Source organism: Penicillium subrubescens (genome assembly GCF_028828155.1).
Source record: "Penicillium subrubescens strain IBT 31985 chromosome Unknown utg000003l_segment0_segment0, whole genome shotgun sequence".
In the NCBI taxonomy this organism is placed as follows: domain Eukaryota; kingdom Fungi; phylum Ascomycota; class Eurotiomycetes; order Eurotiales; family Aspergillaceae; genus Penicillium; species Penicillium subrubescens.
The window spans coordinates 2,326,009-2,341,546 of NW_026643153.1; the positions used below are offsets into that span (position 1 = coordinate 2,326,009).

General features: G+C 50.2%; 9 protein-coding genes across 9 annotated transcripts; 6 read left to right on the forward strand and 3 right to left on the reverse strand.

Moving 5' to 3' along the window:
- Window positions 1-231: 231 nt before the first annotated feature.
- On the forward strand, window positions 232-1,743 carry N7473_004867 (uncharacterized protein; the record flags this gene model as incomplete). The annotated part of the gene is made up of 1 exon (XM_057150807.1): window positions 232-1,743. The coding sequence occupies one exon, from the start codon at window positions 232-234 to the stop codon at window positions 1,741-1,743; it is 1,512 nt and encodes a 503-aa protein (XP_057010917.1).
- Window positions 1,744-1,959: 216 nt separating this feature from the next.
- Window positions 1,960-2,916, reverse strand: N7473_004868 (uncharacterized protein; the record flags this gene model as incomplete). Its single annotated transcript, XM_057150808.1, has 1 exon — window positions 1,960-2,916. One exon carries the CDS (start codon window positions 2,914-2,916, stop codon window positions 1,960-1,962), a length of 957 nt encoding a protein of 318 aa, XP_057010918.1.
- Window positions 2,917-3,293: 377 nt separating this feature from the next.
- N7473_004869 (uncharacterized protein) lies at window positions 3,294-3,748 on the reverse strand (the record flags this gene model as incomplete). The annotated part of the gene is made up of 2 exons (XM_057150809.1): window positions 3,294-3,329; window positions 3,353-3,748. 2 exons carry the CDS (start codon window positions 3,746-3,748, stop codon window positions 3,294-3,296), a joined length of 432 nt encoding a protein of 143 aa, XP_057010919.1.
- A 491-nt stretch (window positions 3,749-4,239) lies between these two features.
- On the forward strand, window positions 4,240-5,035 carry N7473_004870 (uncharacterized protein; the record flags this gene model as incomplete). The annotated part of the gene is made up of 2 exons (XM_057150810.1): window positions 4,240-4,774; window positions 4,980-5,035. 2 exons carry the CDS (start codon window positions 4,240-4,242, stop codon window positions 5,033-5,035), a joined length of 591 nt encoding a protein of 196 aa, XP_057010920.1.
- A 2,181-nt stretch (window positions 5,036-7,216) lies between these two features.
- N7473_004871 (pepsin-like aspartic protease) lies at window positions 7,217-8,641 on the forward strand (the record flags this gene model as incomplete). Its single annotated transcript, XM_057150811.1, has 3 exons — window positions 7,217-7,608; window positions 7,690-8,453; window positions 8,514-8,641. 3 exons carry the CDS (start codon window positions 7,217-7,219, stop codon window positions 8,639-8,641), a joined length of 1,284 nt encoding a protein of 427 aa, XP_057010921.1.
- Window positions 8,642-8,927: 286 nt separating this feature from the next.
- Window positions 8,928-10,262, reverse strand: N7473_004872 (putative cofactor for methionyl- and glutamyl-tRNA synthetases; the record flags this gene model as incomplete). Its single annotated transcript, XM_057150812.1, has 1 exon — window positions 8,928-10,262. The coding sequence occupies one exon, from the start codon at window positions 10,260-10,262 to the stop codon at window positions 8,928-8,930; it is 1,335 nt and encodes a 444-aa protein (XP_057010922.1).
- Window positions 10,263-11,808: 1,546 nt separating this feature from the next.
- On the forward strand, window positions 11,809-12,551 carry N7473_004873 (uncharacterized protein; the record flags this gene model as incomplete). The annotated part of the gene is made up of 2 exons (XM_057150813.1): window positions 11,809-11,917; window positions 12,089-12,551. The coding sequence occupies exons 1-2, from the start codon at window positions 11,892-11,894 to the stop codon at window positions 12,549-12,551; spliced, it is 489 nt and encodes a 162-aa protein (XP_057010923.1). The 5' UTR covers window positions 11,809-11,891.
- A 36-nt stretch (window positions 12,552-12,587) lies between these two features.
- Window positions 12,588-13,516, forward strand: N7473_004874 (major facilitator superfamily domain-containing protein; the record flags this gene model as incomplete). Its single annotated transcript, XM_057150814.1, has 3 exons — window positions 12,588-12,608; window positions 12,635-12,923; window positions 12,954-13,516. 3 exons carry the CDS (start codon window positions 12,588-12,590, stop codon window positions 13,514-13,516), a joined length of 873 nt encoding a protein of 290 aa, XP_057010924.1.
- Window positions 13,517-14,260: 744 nt separating this feature from the next.
- Window positions 14,261-15,302, forward strand: N7473_004875 (uncharacterized protein). Its single transcript, XM_057150815.1, has 2 exons — window positions 14,261-14,862; window positions 14,927-15,302. Exons 1-2 carry the CDS (start codon window positions 14,757-14,759, stop codon window positions 15,229-15,231), a joined length of 411 nt encoding a protein of 136 aa, XP_057010925.1. The 5' UTR covers window positions 14,261-14,756; the 3' UTR covers window positions 15,232-15,302.
- Window positions 15,303-15,538: the final 236 nt, after the last annotated feature.

A 15,538-nucleotide genomic window follows, 5' to 3' on the forward strand; every position in this document is an offset into this window, starting at 1 on the left:
TATCCTTGTAAAATACAACGTCATCTCTCTTATCATGATTTGGGGGCTTGATAGCGTCATGAGCTTTCAAAGCTCTCAAAGCCGTATATATACTCTCGTTTGTCACAACGAAACACTCATCTTTCTAACTATCAAATAAACTCACACAAAGCAACACTTCTTCTGCAACTCTTCAAAAACTCATTCCTCCTTCCATCAACTTCAACTTCTACATATTCATCATTCATCATCATGTCGAACATTATCCATAAGGTCAAGGATGCTCTCACCGATCACGGTGACAAGTCTTCCAGCACCCACCATGACTCTACCAAGTCCTCCAACTACGGTCCTCACGACGGCAACATTGCCAATGCCGCAGACCCTCGCATCGACAGCGACCGCAGCAACGTCGGCACTCATCACACTACCGCCACTGGCCACTCTTCCACTCAGCCTCTAGCCACTGGCGCTGGCGCCAACACTTACGAGTCTGCTGGCTCCACCAACCACGGCCCCCATGGCAGCAATGTGGCCAACAAGGTCGACCCTCGTGTCGACAGTGACCGTGATAACCGTGCTGCCTATGGCTCTCACAACACCACTGGCCTTGGCTCCAACACCACTGGCCTCGGCTCTCACAACACCTCTACCGGCCTAGGCTCTCACAACACTTCCACCGGCGTTGGCTCTACTGGCCTTGCTACTGGAACTGGTGCTAATGCTTACGAGTCTACTCGTTCTTCCAACCACGGCCCTCATGGCAGCAACATTGCCAATGCTGCTGATCCCCGCGTCGACAGTGACCGCAGTAACCTGGGCACTCACGGCACTCACACCACCACCACTGGCCACCCCTCGACTGGCCTAGGCTCCCACACTACCTCTACTGGTGTTGGCTCGACTGGTCTGGCTACTGGCACTGGTGCTAATGCTTACGAGTCTACTCATTCTTCCAACCACGGCCCTCATGGCAGCAACATTGCCAATGCTGCTGATCCCCGCGTCGACAGTGACCGCAGCAACTTGGGCACTCACGGCTCCCACCACCCCTCTACCGGTCACTCTACCGGCCTTGGTATGGGTGCTGGTTCTGCTACCGGCGCTGCTGCCGGTGCCTATGGCCACCACGCCTACGAGTCTAACCGCTCGTCCAACCACGGTCCCCACGACAGCAACGTTGCCAACAAGGTCGACCCCCGTGTGGATAGCGACCGCGATAACCTTGCTACTCACGGTTCTCACAACACCACCGGCCTTGGCTCGAACACTACCGGTCTCGGCTCCAACACTACCACCACTGGTACTGGCTCTACTGGCCTGACTGGTCACCACGGCACCATGGGAGGTGTCCCCCAGCAAGCCTCCACTCACTCTCGCGCCACCGGCCCTGCCAGCTCTACCGCCGGCCCCCACGAGAATAACCTGGCCAACAAGGCTGACCCCCGCGTCGACAGCGACCTCAGCAAGGAGAACAGCGGCCGCTTCGACAAGGACGTGCACAAGGGTAGCATTGGCGGTGCCGGTGTGATTCCCATCTCTGGCAATGCCGGTCCTACTTCCACCAAGACCTTTGAGGAGGCTCAGCATACCGGTGCTGCAGGTACTGCCGGTGCTGGTAGCAGCTACAACACCACTGGCAGTGGTCTTGAGCACAAGAAGACTGCTGGTCCTCACAAGAGCGATATTGCTAACAAGCTTGACCCTCGTGTGGACTCTGACCTTGATGGCTCCAAGACCATTGGTGGATCTCAGCGTGTCTAAATTTGTAATTTTACGATAGCCAGCTCTTTTTCTTAGTTATGTGTCATGAACCATGGAAATACACGTTCTAATGAACAATTAAATTGAATTCAAGATTTCTTAATTACGTCTACCCATAGCTACGTTTGTACCGAATTTAAAGAAAATGGATTATCTCACAGCTAAGTCTATAAAGGACATACCCCGGCGGCGCTAGAACAGAGAAACAATCGACTCTTATAGGTCCTTGAACTGATCAAAGTCCTCAACAAGAGGCTTGACGATATATTGAAATACCGCGGCCTGAAATTCCTCACTCTCCATGTCCACTTCACGACTCTTAGTCCAAAAGAGACACTGTTGAACAGCATCCCCGTATTGTGTTCCACTTTCACAGGTAACATCATATATCCAAGTTCTGGCCTTCTCAAGCAGCGTGGAGATCTCATCTTGGCCCGGGTCACTCGGCGGATGCAGGCAGGTGATTGTTCGGCAAAGAGAAAGCTCGATTAAAGCTAGCCCTAAAGGAAAAAGAACATCATTGAAGGCTGTCCAGGGGAGTTTGTAGCCTTCAAATTCCGTGGGATTGGATAGTTTTCGGGCTAGAACAGGTGTTCGAATCGTCTTTTCGAGATTGGTGGAGGTGATATTTTTGGTAAAGAAAATGTTGCGAGATGACCAACGTGATGGAAGCCAATTTCCGTGACATTCGAGAAATGTACTCGCGAGCTTCGCTGCTAGGAAGCGACGTTCCCTTTTGGGGAATATCAGGGGTGCACGGAAGGTTTCAGTGGCTGATAGAGACGCGAGAAGTAACTCTTCAAGTGAAAGTAGTTCCAAGTTCCCGGCATCGGCCTTCAAAATCTGGAAATCATGGGTATATTGTCCATCAGAGAGATGACCAATTGGTACTCCCTGGCCGTTGGGAATTGCACAGCCGTAGATTGCGTGACATATGTTTGAGATCTTGGAGGAAGGGCGACTACTGGACCCAGTGCCAGGGTCTGTGTAGGCAGTCGGATCGACTAGTGGTGGGGCAAAGCGTACACCCCGCGATCGTGTTATAGTAGGCGGAGATGAAGCGACATTCGTCACCTGAGTCTGTGCTGTTTTTGCTTCCATTTCATGCCATTTTGGAAAAGCTGTGGTCGTCGAAGTCGTCATCAATACTAAACGAAGCCGGTCCAGCTCCATTCGATCGCAAACGTTAATATCTTTGTCGAGAACAAAATGAATAGAATGTGTGTCAAAACACGAACACTGCCAGTAAGTCCTATTCATTAATGTCCCGTAAAGGCTAGCTGTCGTTTGTCGAATTGATTTGTATCTTCTCATGGATTCTTTCGATTTGGTCTTGAGTCTTTGCCGCGTACTTCGGGTGACAGATTGATCGACAAGCATTCGGATGATATTGTTCAGATTGTTTAAATTGTCAAATAGTTCTTTGTAAATGCTTTTCGAAAGAATATCTTTGATTTTATGGAGCCCACGAAGGGTAACGACAGGCTGTCCTTGAGTAGACTGAACAAGCCTTGTGAGCCCCATGTGCTCCGTGAAACATATCAAGCAGCTTAGTGCCGGCCAAGATCGACAAAAGATCGAGCCACCTATTCTGAATAGATATACTTACTAAAGTACCAATTGGAAGCTCCATTTTCCTTGCAAGCTCTTCGAGGGTGTGAGAAACTTGGCTCATGATGTCGCAAAATGGTGTATAGTCCCGGCCTAGCCTTTGCTGAAGTTGTCTCTGGAAAGTTACATCCGCCCACAGCGGATCTCTTGTATTTGCCAGGAGTCTCGAAATTTGATCTTCGGGAACTGTATCTTCTAGTATCACTTCCAGACAATTGATCAGGATTGCGTATTGTCCGCCCAGAATCGCCGCGTGTTCATCCAGATATCGCCGATACCTTTTTGTTCGAAAGGACTTGATAGTTTCCACTCCCTGGACATAGTTGTCCAGTTGGTTGATAATGAGAGGGAGTATGGCTAGAACCAGCCCGGTCACCTCAATACCGGTAACCATTTTGCCCGTTGGTTATCGAGACAGGCATCCAGATAGCTAAGAGGGAGTCGTATGAATGAAGCTCGAGGCGATTTCTCTTAGCCTAACTCGCTGACCCCGCCCTGCAACCCCGCCCAACCAGAGCCTCACAGATAACAGCTGTCACGGCGGGGTAATTCTATGTGCTTATCCTGGGAGTTTCTGCTAGAGACCCGACTCCTTTAGTAATTCTTTGATAAGTATAAACTATGGACGCTGGAAAGCCAATATCATCACAAGTCGAGATATGCCGAAGCCAATTTCAAGAACTGTTACAGTCTGGGGCTTTGATTCGATTCGAGTCCACAGTCGCATTTTCACAATGGAAAGATGAACTCGGACGGTTTCGGGTCTGGATAGCAAACATAGGTGCTCATCAATCCTGCCAGTCGTCCTTGGATTATCGATTACGAGATGCATCGCACATTAAAAGTCAAGTAACGAGACAGCTTCGCAGGCTCCATCGTTTACTTATGGACTTGCAAGATATCACAGGGGACACATCCGATACGGGAGTGTCAGACGATGAGCTCGAATTCGACCCGGCGGAAGAAGTTCAACTGATCTATTCTGATCTTCTTCACACGATTACCCGACTTTATGAAATGTCTATAATCATTCGAAAACCATCTGCGCATGACCGCTTCCGGCAAATTCAAAAGTCCGATTACTCCGAGTTTGAATTTTATGATCGACAGCATGTCTATGCCAAATATCCCCATGCAGACTTTGGTATCTTGGATCGACTTGGAGTTGCCATTTCCAAACGCCGAGCCCTCTTGAAGTACCGCGAAAGGCATCGCCAAAAGCTTGGATATGGGGCTGATGGAGAAGACGGCAAATCCACAGCCCCCTCGGAGACCGTGGCAACTGAGTTTGTAGATCCAGCTCTGCACTCTTGGGATACGCAATCAGAATCAGATCAATCCATGACATCATATGGGAACTTGAAAACGGATGGCGATCAAGAGATTGCTCATCTAAATCCACCAGAAGATGCCATGACCGGTAAGCCATTTGAATGCGAGTTATGCTATCATATTATAAAAGTCAGTGGCAGGCAACCCTGGATGCGCCATGTTTTCACCGACTTGATGCCCTATGTCTGTATCTTTCCAGACTGTAAGACTGCGGATCGAGTTTACGAAAGGAGGCATCAATGGGTGGAACATCTGAAATCCCATACCGGACCTTCACTTGACCAACGACCTAGCCGAGATACCGCTTGTCCTTTATGTCAGAAGACGGCCACCCGAGGTTCAGACTTAGATCGACATATTGCAAGGCATTTAGAGAGTCTGTGTCTTTTTGCCGTGCCACGAAGTTTATTTGAAGACTGGAGTGTCCCGGCGTTGGAGAATGAGGAGGAGGAATCATCTCCTTCTTCCCTAGATGAGGGTCATGCTGAAGCCGAAGAAGTAGGTGATTCTTACATCTGAAATTTGATATATGCTCACCCAGTACCTTGAAGAATGAAAGCAACATGGCGTCCGACACGAACCAACATGCGGAGGAAAATTCGGCGAACTCATCGCCGAGACAGGTCGTAAGGGATTTACGAGCTTCTTGGTGGGCATGCGTAAGTTTTTTTTCGCAAATCCTAGCTTATGATATAGGCTTTACTAAGCGAAGCTTAGTAAAGTTGCGATAGTCTTAACAACCCCGATCTGGCCCCAGCTCAGTGTTGTGTTTGTTCCCATTACAACTGCGGCGCCTGTACAGATATAATCGTGTAGAGGAGTTATAAATTATTTGAGCCAAGTTAGATCTAGAAAGTGGAATTCGTGACATTTACACCGAGAATGATACTTCCGAAGAAATAATCGATGCCCTTGCCGCCCAGTTGGTAGATAGTTATGGAAATCCAGTAAACTCGATAGTTTGAAAAAAAAATAAGCACTTGAAACATTCCTGTCGAGTATGACGACTCTACCCCCTACCCCCCTCTTTTCTCCAGACTTCAGATAGCCACTGCTGAAGGATTAAGTTGATGACGACTACGGATGTGAGTTGTGACAGGTAGGCAAATACGTCTACTGTAAGGCGTTGCGATAATCTTGGACGATCTCTGATCTATAGACGCCGATCCGGCAACACCGGCGCGGCGGATCAACAACCTACAGAGCGGCATCACAAACCCTCGGAATCAGTTTATCACCCGAGATCAATCCGAGTTTAATCTATCGTTTTGGTGTCTCTCTTTTATCTTTTTTAGCGGCATTCTATAGTCTATATTAACTGTGGAGTGACAGGTCATACTAAAGTAGTCTGTGATTGGCTTGCAGAATTACCTCGGCAGGCGCCGAAGGAGGGAGGTTCGGTCGAGAACTGTACATGTTGCAACCCAGGAACACACCATGCATAAATTACAGCAGGTACTCAACTACGGAGCAACACTATGGAAGAAGTAACTAACAAAAACTTGATCCCTGATAGGTCATAGTGAGCCATCTCCGTGGTTCCCCACCGTTTCAAGGGGAAGTGCATCCGAGCAAGCTAATTGGGCGTCTACCCGCACAGAACTGTTTCAGGATCAACAGGCTAACTTCGTTAGCTGATTAGCAAAGGTATGCTCCGTACCTTTCTGCTTCTGCATAGTCTGACTACCGACTTCGACTGGTCTCGCCTGTCAAGAGCCCAAGGCACCCGCCGCCCAGGAGGTGTACTCCACCCACTCCAGACATCCCAAACGCCCCAAGACGCTGCACGGTCACAGACAAATGAGCCGCCGAGCTTTTCGAGCTCTCTAGCCTATCCGGAGCTTTGCCCCTGACTGGGAGTTTGCGGTGACGATGCCTGTCGGAGTGTTTCTCTGGCGCTGGCTTGGTAGCGCGCCGAGCAAGAGCCAAGGGCTTGAGTCTACTGCTATGTTGCTGATAGGTGGGATGTACAGAATGTGGCCAGCGATTAGAAACGTACTATGTTGGCTAACGCAGCCCACAGTACGTACGCCATGCCTTTTCGATGGTTTTGATGGGTTAGTTCCTGGGTACGGGGGTGTTGGCGTGGGAAAAGGGCCTTGTTATTGTGTAATTGCTAAAGGTCCCTTTATAGATCTACAACGGTTTCCCTCCCGGGCTTGTCGGGAGTGTTTCTCATTATTTTGATAGATGGAGCTGTTTCTCTTTTTCATCTAATCTCTTCTCTCGTTACTTCACTTCCTTCCCTTTCTTTCTTGTTTGCTTGCTTCCACTTTCGTTCTCTGCCTGCTGGCTTCGCACGGTCGAGGCTGCAGCCTTTGTTCACGAGCACACAATCCTTTTGTGTCGTGTTTGAAACAATCGCATTCATTTTGAATCGCTGCAGTGTAGACCATATTCTCTCCTTTAGCCCTGGAGGCTTTTTGATTCTCTCTTTCTTATTAATCTGTCCCTCGTTTTCGGGTTCCCGGCTTTTTGACACTTTCCAGCGGGATCTGATTAACTCTTGCGGAGTCGCTGTTCAGACGAGATGCATCTCATTCTTTCTCTTCTCCTTTTTCTCGCCTTGAGCTTCGATGTATTGGCTGCACCAGCTCCTCGTCCGGTCCGGAAAAGCAGGTCTTTCCAGATCGATCGTGTTAAGCGCAGTGACTATGTTCCTCATGGACCTACCGCGTTGCGCAAGGCGTTCCGCAAGTTCGGCATCACGCCCGTTGATTTCACCAACATTACTCTGAATGACTTTGAGCCTTTTGACCTCAAGACTTCCGTGGTCAAGACCAATCAGAACACCATCAATGAGCCTGACCAAACGGGCGCTGTCAGTGCGACCTCGGTGCAGAGTGATGTTGAATTTGTCTCGCCCGTTACAATTGGTGGCCAAACCATCACCATGGACTTTGATACTGGATCGGCTGATATGTATGTTGAAACTTTATTATCTACCTGATCATCATTCAAGAATCTATCACTAAGATACCCCTCGATCTTCCCTTCTCACAGGTGGGTCTTCAACTCCGAACTCCCATCATCCATGACGCAGAACCGCACCGTCTACGACCCCACCAAGTCAAGCACCTACAAGAAAGTCGACGGCGGCACCTTCAATATCAGCTACGGCGACTCCTCTTCTGCCTCAGGCGGCCTGGCCCAAGACACCGTCGACATCGGCGGCGCAACCGTCACCAGCCAAACCTTCGGTCTCCCCACCACAGTCTCCTCCTCTTTCGTCGAAGACACCAATTCCAACGGCCTAGTCGGTCTCGGCTTCTCCTCAATCAACACCTTCAGCCCAGGCCCGCAAAAAACCTTCTTCGACAACATCGCCCAGGATCTCGAGGAGCCCGTGCTGACAGCGCGCCTGCGCAGCGACGGCGTTGGCGAGTACGAGTTTGGCAAAATCGATTCTACCAAGTACACCGGTTCCCTGGTGAACGTCAGCGTGGACTCGTCTGCGGGCTTCTGGCAGTTCGAGGCTGGGTATTTCGCTGTTGGAAGTGGTTCTTTGCAGAAGGTTACCCAGGTGCCCAAGGCTATCGCGGATACGGGCACCTCGCTTATGCTGGTCAGCCCTGAGGTGGTGACGGCTTATTACAAGGAGGTTAAGAATGCGGCATATTCGAGTGGTGTGAGCGGTTGGATTTATCCTTGCTCGGCCGAGTTGCCCAGTTTGACTGTTGCGCTGGGTGATAAGTATCAGGCTACTATTCCGGGGTCGTTGGTGAGCTTTGCGGAGGTTGGGAAGAATACGACTACTGGTGAAACTGGTGAGTTTCTCTGATATAACCATTTTAGATGCGCAGTTTGAGCTAACAATTGTCTGCTAGTGTGCTACGGTGGCATCCAGTCGAACCAGGGTTCGAGCTTGCAGATCTTTGGCGATGTGTTCCTGAAGGCTTTATTCGTTGTGTTCGACCAACGAGGTCCGTCTTTGGGCTTTGCGTCGCCTACGTGATAGGCGTGCGGTGGATGATACTGTGAAAATCTATTAGGGGATGATAATGGTGATTGAATACGTGGAGGAGGGCTGATTACTGGTTTTGCAAATACTGTAGATGTACATTTTCATAGAAGCGAAGACGTGAGATAGCTGGCTATACTTGAAGCAATTCATTCCTCGTTTAACATATGGACGACTGGACCGGTACTATGGGGGTTCTTTTTTGCCATTTGTTCTTCATCTCTCGTGGGTATGCGAGTAACATTGATTTTAATTTTGATGTGTCCAGGCAACTCTTCCTTTACCGCACAGTAGCATTCTTCAGGCTGGTGACGGTACACACGATACCGGAAGCAGTAACCAGCTTGCCGAGGGCAGGCTTGCCCTCCTGCTCCTTGGCAACAGGGACTGCGCTGCTGTCAAAGGCAACCTCGAGGTCTTCGGTGGTGGTGAAACCGGGCTGGAAGGTCTCCCAGACCTTCTTCTTGGGGTTGAGCTGCTTCTCGGGCTCACCCTCGGACCAGCCCTGGAAGAAGATACGCTCACCGGCGGGAGCATCGGCAGGGGGGTTGACGAGCTCGACGGGGCCAGCGTGGGAGTCCTCACCCTCGGCAACGCGGGGAGAGGCAGCCAGAACCATAGCGGAGGACTTGATACCACGCATGGTCACGGGCTTCAAGTTGCAGACGGCCACAATCTTGCGGTTCTGCATCTCGGCCAGGGGAATCAGGCCGTTCAGACCGGAGCACACGGTGCGCACAGTCTTGCCGGTCTCCTCGTCCAAAGAGGTGTTGTCGGTGCCGGGGGCATCACCACAGTCAATAGTGGAAACGTACAGGGAGTCGGCATTGGGGTGGTTGACGGCACGCAGGATGTGGCCAACGCGCAGGTCGATGATAGAAGGCGTAGGAGGGAGGGCGGGGGCAGCAGGGGCCTTGGGCGCCTTGGGCTGCTTCTCCTTCTTCTCCTTCTTTTCCTTCTTGTTGGTCTTGGGGGCACCGGCGGCGGCCTCAGCGGCAGCTTCAGCAGGCTGCTCGGGCTTACCCTTGCCGACGACGAGGGGCTTCTCGACGGCAGCATCGGGGTTCTGGGCATTGGCCTTCTCGCGCTTCTTGCGCTCCTTCTCCTCCTTAGGGTCGACGGGCTTGGGCACAAACTTGACGTCGTTCACGTCGATGACGACCTTCTCCTCCTCGGGGATCTGCAGGGCGAAGAGCTTGGAGTTTTGCACAAAGTCGACATGGCGCACAATATGGTGATAACCCTTCTCTCCCGTCCGCTCCTCGGGCGACCACCTCTCAACCATGGGAGCCAGAAGGGCGTAGACCGCAATATCAGCGACCGAGGGCTTCGCACCAAGCAGGGTGGTGCGCGAGGCCAGGTGAGTGTTCACCTGGGCCAGGATGCTGCCAATAACAGCCTTGTCATCCTTGGCCTGGGCATTCTTGAGGCCCGAGACGGTGTTCAGCCACGTCTTGATCTCTGCGTCATCTGCCTCACCAAAGTTCACGGTGGTGAAGATCTTGGAGGAGGCGTGGAGGTAATCGGGCTCGGTGGCATCGGGAGAGATGGCGGCCGGGTACGAGCGGTAGAGGAGGGAGAGGAGCGAGGACTCGGGGGTAGCTGCGGTCGCCATGGTGAATGCGCGTGGAGGAGATGGAAGAAGAGAAATTCGAGGAGGGGCACGGATTGGAGTCAACGATGGGACCCGCGGGGTCGTCCTTCGGGCCCGCAATAGGCTCACACACCTGAAGAAATGCAATTTGACGAGGATCCCAAGGAGAATGGGATCAGTTTGAGCAATTGAATTATTTGATCAAGCTTGCTCACGCGATCTACTTGAAGCTTCTCCCTTTTTTTTCATTTCTTGCCGGCGCCGGGGCCAATTTTGATGACTCAGCTGATAGGCTCAGGTCCCCGGCCATAGGGCTACTTCGGGTACTATACTTGGTGGGAAGTAGACATACAAGAAGGGTATATGCTCAGGATGGTCAAACGTTCTATATGTCTGTGAGGTGTAACGGTTTTGGAAGTATTGGTAAGACTCCTCTCCTCGAACCAGGTCACAATAGAAGTTGTCTCGTCCACAATCTAGAATGATACGAGCATCCCCCATGCAGCTTCCAGCATTTACCATCTTTTTCTGGCATATCAATGTATCTGAAAAGCCATCTCTTGCCATGTGAAACATCTGTTGAGATTTCTCTACGAATTCACTTCAATTGCGAGATCTCAATATTTCACCACCAGAATTCCGTTTCTTACCACGCCCTTCCCCAGCATGTCAGGCAGGAGGGACAACGGTGCCTCGATCCATGGTCTTCTTTGTTTCAGATCAAGCCCTCTGGAACCCGATGCCTTTCTTGAGGCTGCATAGCCGTCCTGAGAGGCTTGAATGATGTTTTCCAACTTAAACCTCGGATCTGGAATTTCTCTCTCTGATCAGCGATAAGGCGCAAAGAACTTCTGGCATGGCGTCAATGGACCGAGAGGGTTGGTCAATCTGGATTCCCTGTACCTAGCCTTGGGGCAGGGAGACTCAAGGCCTGGCAGACGATTTTATTCTTTGTGTGAAGAAGACGAAGCTATTTTTCATGGCTCCAGGGCAGAATTTTATCTGATCCATCATGAAAATGACTTCATGCATATATCATCAACTCACACGGGGCATATCGGCACACCAAGAGCTCAATAGACCGCAATAATCTGGTATCTTTCAAATCTTCAAATTTTAGCTATCTCTGACATATTGGGGGATACGAGGAAGGTTCGTTTTGTCTACTCTTCGTGGAACTATTCCCTATTCCCGGCTGCAGATGCCGTGGATATAGAGGCCGGTTTTTTTGATCTCATCATTTCAACCGTAATGGATGAAAACCGATGGTTCGGAGCCGCGTCCGAGATGTACAATGAAGCCAAGCTACCACGGCACTGGCTCATCGCTTAACTAAGCCTATTACTTTCCCTTCGTTGTCATATTGGTCTCGTTGAGAACCAATTCTTCTCTTTCGGAGAGATTATACACATCTCAAGAGCTTCCAATGAACGACCCTGGCGGATTCATATCGCCAGAAGGCATTGGATACGTAAACGTAGGTTAAGATGATTCATTGCGGTAGGGAAAGAATTTCTTAAGAGCCTTTCATCGTCCTGTGAAGACAATTGATCTCACTCCGCCCTAGAAATCGGTCTTTTTTCCATCGATTGTTTCATAGTCGCCGTTCCTTGCCGCCAGAGTTTCGAAAAGCCGAAATACACTACTGGGATGGGCCAGATGATCCAAAAAAATCCGTACGTTCCGTAAGGAGTGTCTAGAGGGGGAAATCTATACGGAGCAGGAGCTTAGTACGGCAGATTCAATTGGAGCAAGCGATATAAATGGGCACTCACGGTAACGACGTGTTTTATGTGAGTTCAACTCCTCTCCTTCATCCCGTTGGCGAATGCTCATTGAATTAATAGAAGTGTCCTTGTCGCGATACCAGCTAGCTCTTACAGTGGAGGACAACTCCAAATGGCTAAGCAGTTCCACGTTAAGAACAGGCCATTCCCCCTCATGCAATGGGCGACAATGTCCTTTCAGATGGGAGCCGCATTTCTACCACCTATTTTGGTGCCGCTATCAGAATCATGGGGTCGGATGCCTGGATATGGCCTCGGATATGCCCTCTACATAATTTGTCTCTTTCCATCAGCCTTTGCACAGAAATTTGCCACTTTAATAGTAACCCGGTTCCTTGGCGGAGGTGCAGCTGCAGCTACTATTAACATCATCGGAGGCACTATTAGTGATATTTGGCGTGGCAGCGTTGCCCGGAGTCGACCAATGTCACTTTGTGCGTTTTCTGGTGTTGCGGGAATTGCCATTGGGCCTTGTATCGGTGGGGGTCTGCAAAGAATCAGTATCGGCACTTCATGGAAATAGTATGAAATACATTACTATACAAATTCCTGCTGAAGAATGGTGTCCTATCGACAGCTAGTCACTGACTTCTTATGTTCTTATAGGATCTTCTATTGCCAGATTATCTGGGGAGTGGCTTTGATTCTTCTATTTACTTTATTCTCTACGAGACCCGCGGAGACGTTATTCTAGCGAAACGCGCTAAAAGACTCCGCCAGCAAACAGGTCGACCAATCTATACCAAAACTGAGCTTGAAATGCCTGGTGCGTGGGAGCGGCTCAAATTTTCCACGACTCGCCCGACCCGCATGCTTATCACTGAGCCCGTGGTCACTTTCTTTACCCTTTGGGTCAGTTTCGCTTGGGGAATTCTGTTTCTCTTTTTTCGACAGCGTGTACAACACGTTCCATGAGAACTATAAGTGGGATATTTTTACCGTCGACCAGCCGAGCTCCCTATCCTTGTCGGTGCCATCATTGGCCTCACATTCAATCCTATACAGAACGCCATGTACAAGCAATTTGCTAGGCGGAACAAAGAAACGCATACTCCTGGTAAGCCCATACCAGAGGCCCGACTCTATACTTCCATTCCAGGCAGCCTTCTCTTCGCTGGCGGGTTGTTTTCGTACGGCTGGGGGAGAGTTGGCCATGGCTCAGTTCATTGGATTGTGCCAACACTGGGCATCGAGTACACTGGGATTGGGATTTATTCTATCCTGATGACTGTGATTAATTACATGACCGACGCCTACGAGAGATATGCTGCGTCGGCGCTGTCGGCTACCTCGTTAGGGCGCAACGTCATGAGTGTGCTTCTTCCACTTTCGTCCCCGGCCCTATTTCACCATTTGGGGTTCGGTTGGGCTGGAACCTTGTTGGGATTTATAGGTGTTGCTCTCTCTACCGTACCGGTGGTACTTGTGCTCAAGGAACCTGAAATTCGACAGCGCAGTCCTTTCATACAAGCGTCTACATTCGACTGAAAGGTAGCAACAAGCAACAAATCGACGTTTATGCATTGCTATGTTTGAAAATTCGGGTGCCTCGTAGTAAACAAATGAGCTCAGATGTAACCGTTCTACGCCCTTTTCCGCAGACGTGCGGGACTCAGAATGGCAGTCAATACTTCAACCAGTTAGACTTTACGCAAAAATAAACAACCCAATTTAAAGCTCAGACGAGTGGTATTTTCCTTGAATGCTTGAGCAACAATACGTCAATTATTTTTACCTCTGTTACCTCCAATTAGTGTCGGATCGAAGCATTAAGGACGAGGCTGTGGCTGTGGCTGCAAGGTCCATAGGCCGCAGCTGCGAAATAATACAGTCCTAATCACATAACAAGGCAACAAGCCCCTGACACTACACCGATAAAACGCACCATATCGGGATAGACCTAGATTCTCCAGCAAAAATTCATCAACCGATCCGCCACACTATCATTCTTCTTCAGGAGATCTCCGGATTGACATACTTGTACCGCTCAATGGTAGAAAACTGGCCCCACCTCGAACAAGCTCCGCTGTGATAGGCCAATTAGGGATGCACTAAAATGAGTCACGATGAGTCTTGGATGAGCAGCCAATCAAATACAAAGTCAAAGTGGGGTTCGATGCATCCAAGCGTTACATGGTCCCCTAAGCCCCCCTCTCAGCCCCCAAGCAGCCAAGTCCGCTTGCCGCACGCCGGATATAACACGACTCCCTCCCTCTTCATCGTTTCTTCCTCAGGACACCACTTCTCGGGCCTTTGCGACCGAGTTCAACAATTTCCTCCAAGTCCCCCCTGGACTTCCGGCTACACCTTCAAATAATCCAGTTAACGCGCTCCGGGCCCGCTTAGGCCCGACTAAAGTATCCAACCATGTCGGCCACCACGTGCACCAGCGTCGCGGCCATTTTCCAGACCTTCGTACTCTTCTGGCAGCCCCAGCAATGCGATCCCTCATTCAAACGGCCTCGGGGGATCTTCTCCATGGCCTAGTCACTCCTTTGTACAACATGAACTTCACGATCACTCCTTCTCTTCTTTGGCGCCTCCGTTGGAATGTATTCCTTCGGTTTCGCCTTACACCCAATCCTTAAACACCTTTACGACGCCAGAGTCGGATCTTTGGGCAGAGGCGCCTCTGTCCATTGCCAATTCTGACTGGAACGTTTTACCTATCGACCCTCCCCCGCTTTATTCCTCTGGCTTTGACGGGGTTCACGTAACCGTCAATGATATGGACTATGGCGTTCCTTCTACTTTCGGTTCGCTTTCGGATTCGGGATCCATCGAGCCTCGGCCTATTCCTTCCTCCCTCGTTCCTAGCCCGTCTAACTCCCAAGGTAAGAGTTGCTCTAAACGAACACTATCTCTACCCGCAAAGCAACGTTCTAACCCTCCCATTAGACGGGCACTCGCATGCTTCCCCTGTCTCCCAGATTCCCGGTTCCGTCTCAACATCTCTACCTAGCCCTGCCACCTCACAGGGTGAAGATGTCCTGACCCGTGTGGACTCGTCTCGCGTTGAAAAACGTAGACTAAACACACTCGCGGCGCGGAGATGTCGCCAGAGACGGGTTGACCGGATGAAGACTCTTGAAGACGAATTGGAGAGTATGCGGAGGGAGAGGGATGAGCTGAGACTCAAGGTCTCGAAATTGGAAGGCGAAACGGAGGCTCTTAAGGGGCTTCTGACTCGAAAGAGCAAATGAAGCTCCAGCGATATCCTTCTTTTTTTTTTCTAGCTGTTCTTTTAATGAATGAATATCTGTTTTGACGGCCATTTTATCCACCTTATCGTAGCGCTGTTCTTTCAAATTTTTAGATTCACTATAAAAGTCTAGGTCTTTTGTGATTTCCTCGAGAAAGGACGGCCTTATTCCGCAGTGGTCGTGCCCAGGAAATGTGGGACAGTCATTGTTGCACTCGTCTTACCCCACGGGGATATGCGGGGTGAGGAGCTGTACCTCGGATAGAGAGTCTATATAATGGCAATTATAATTGCCCTGGGATCATTCC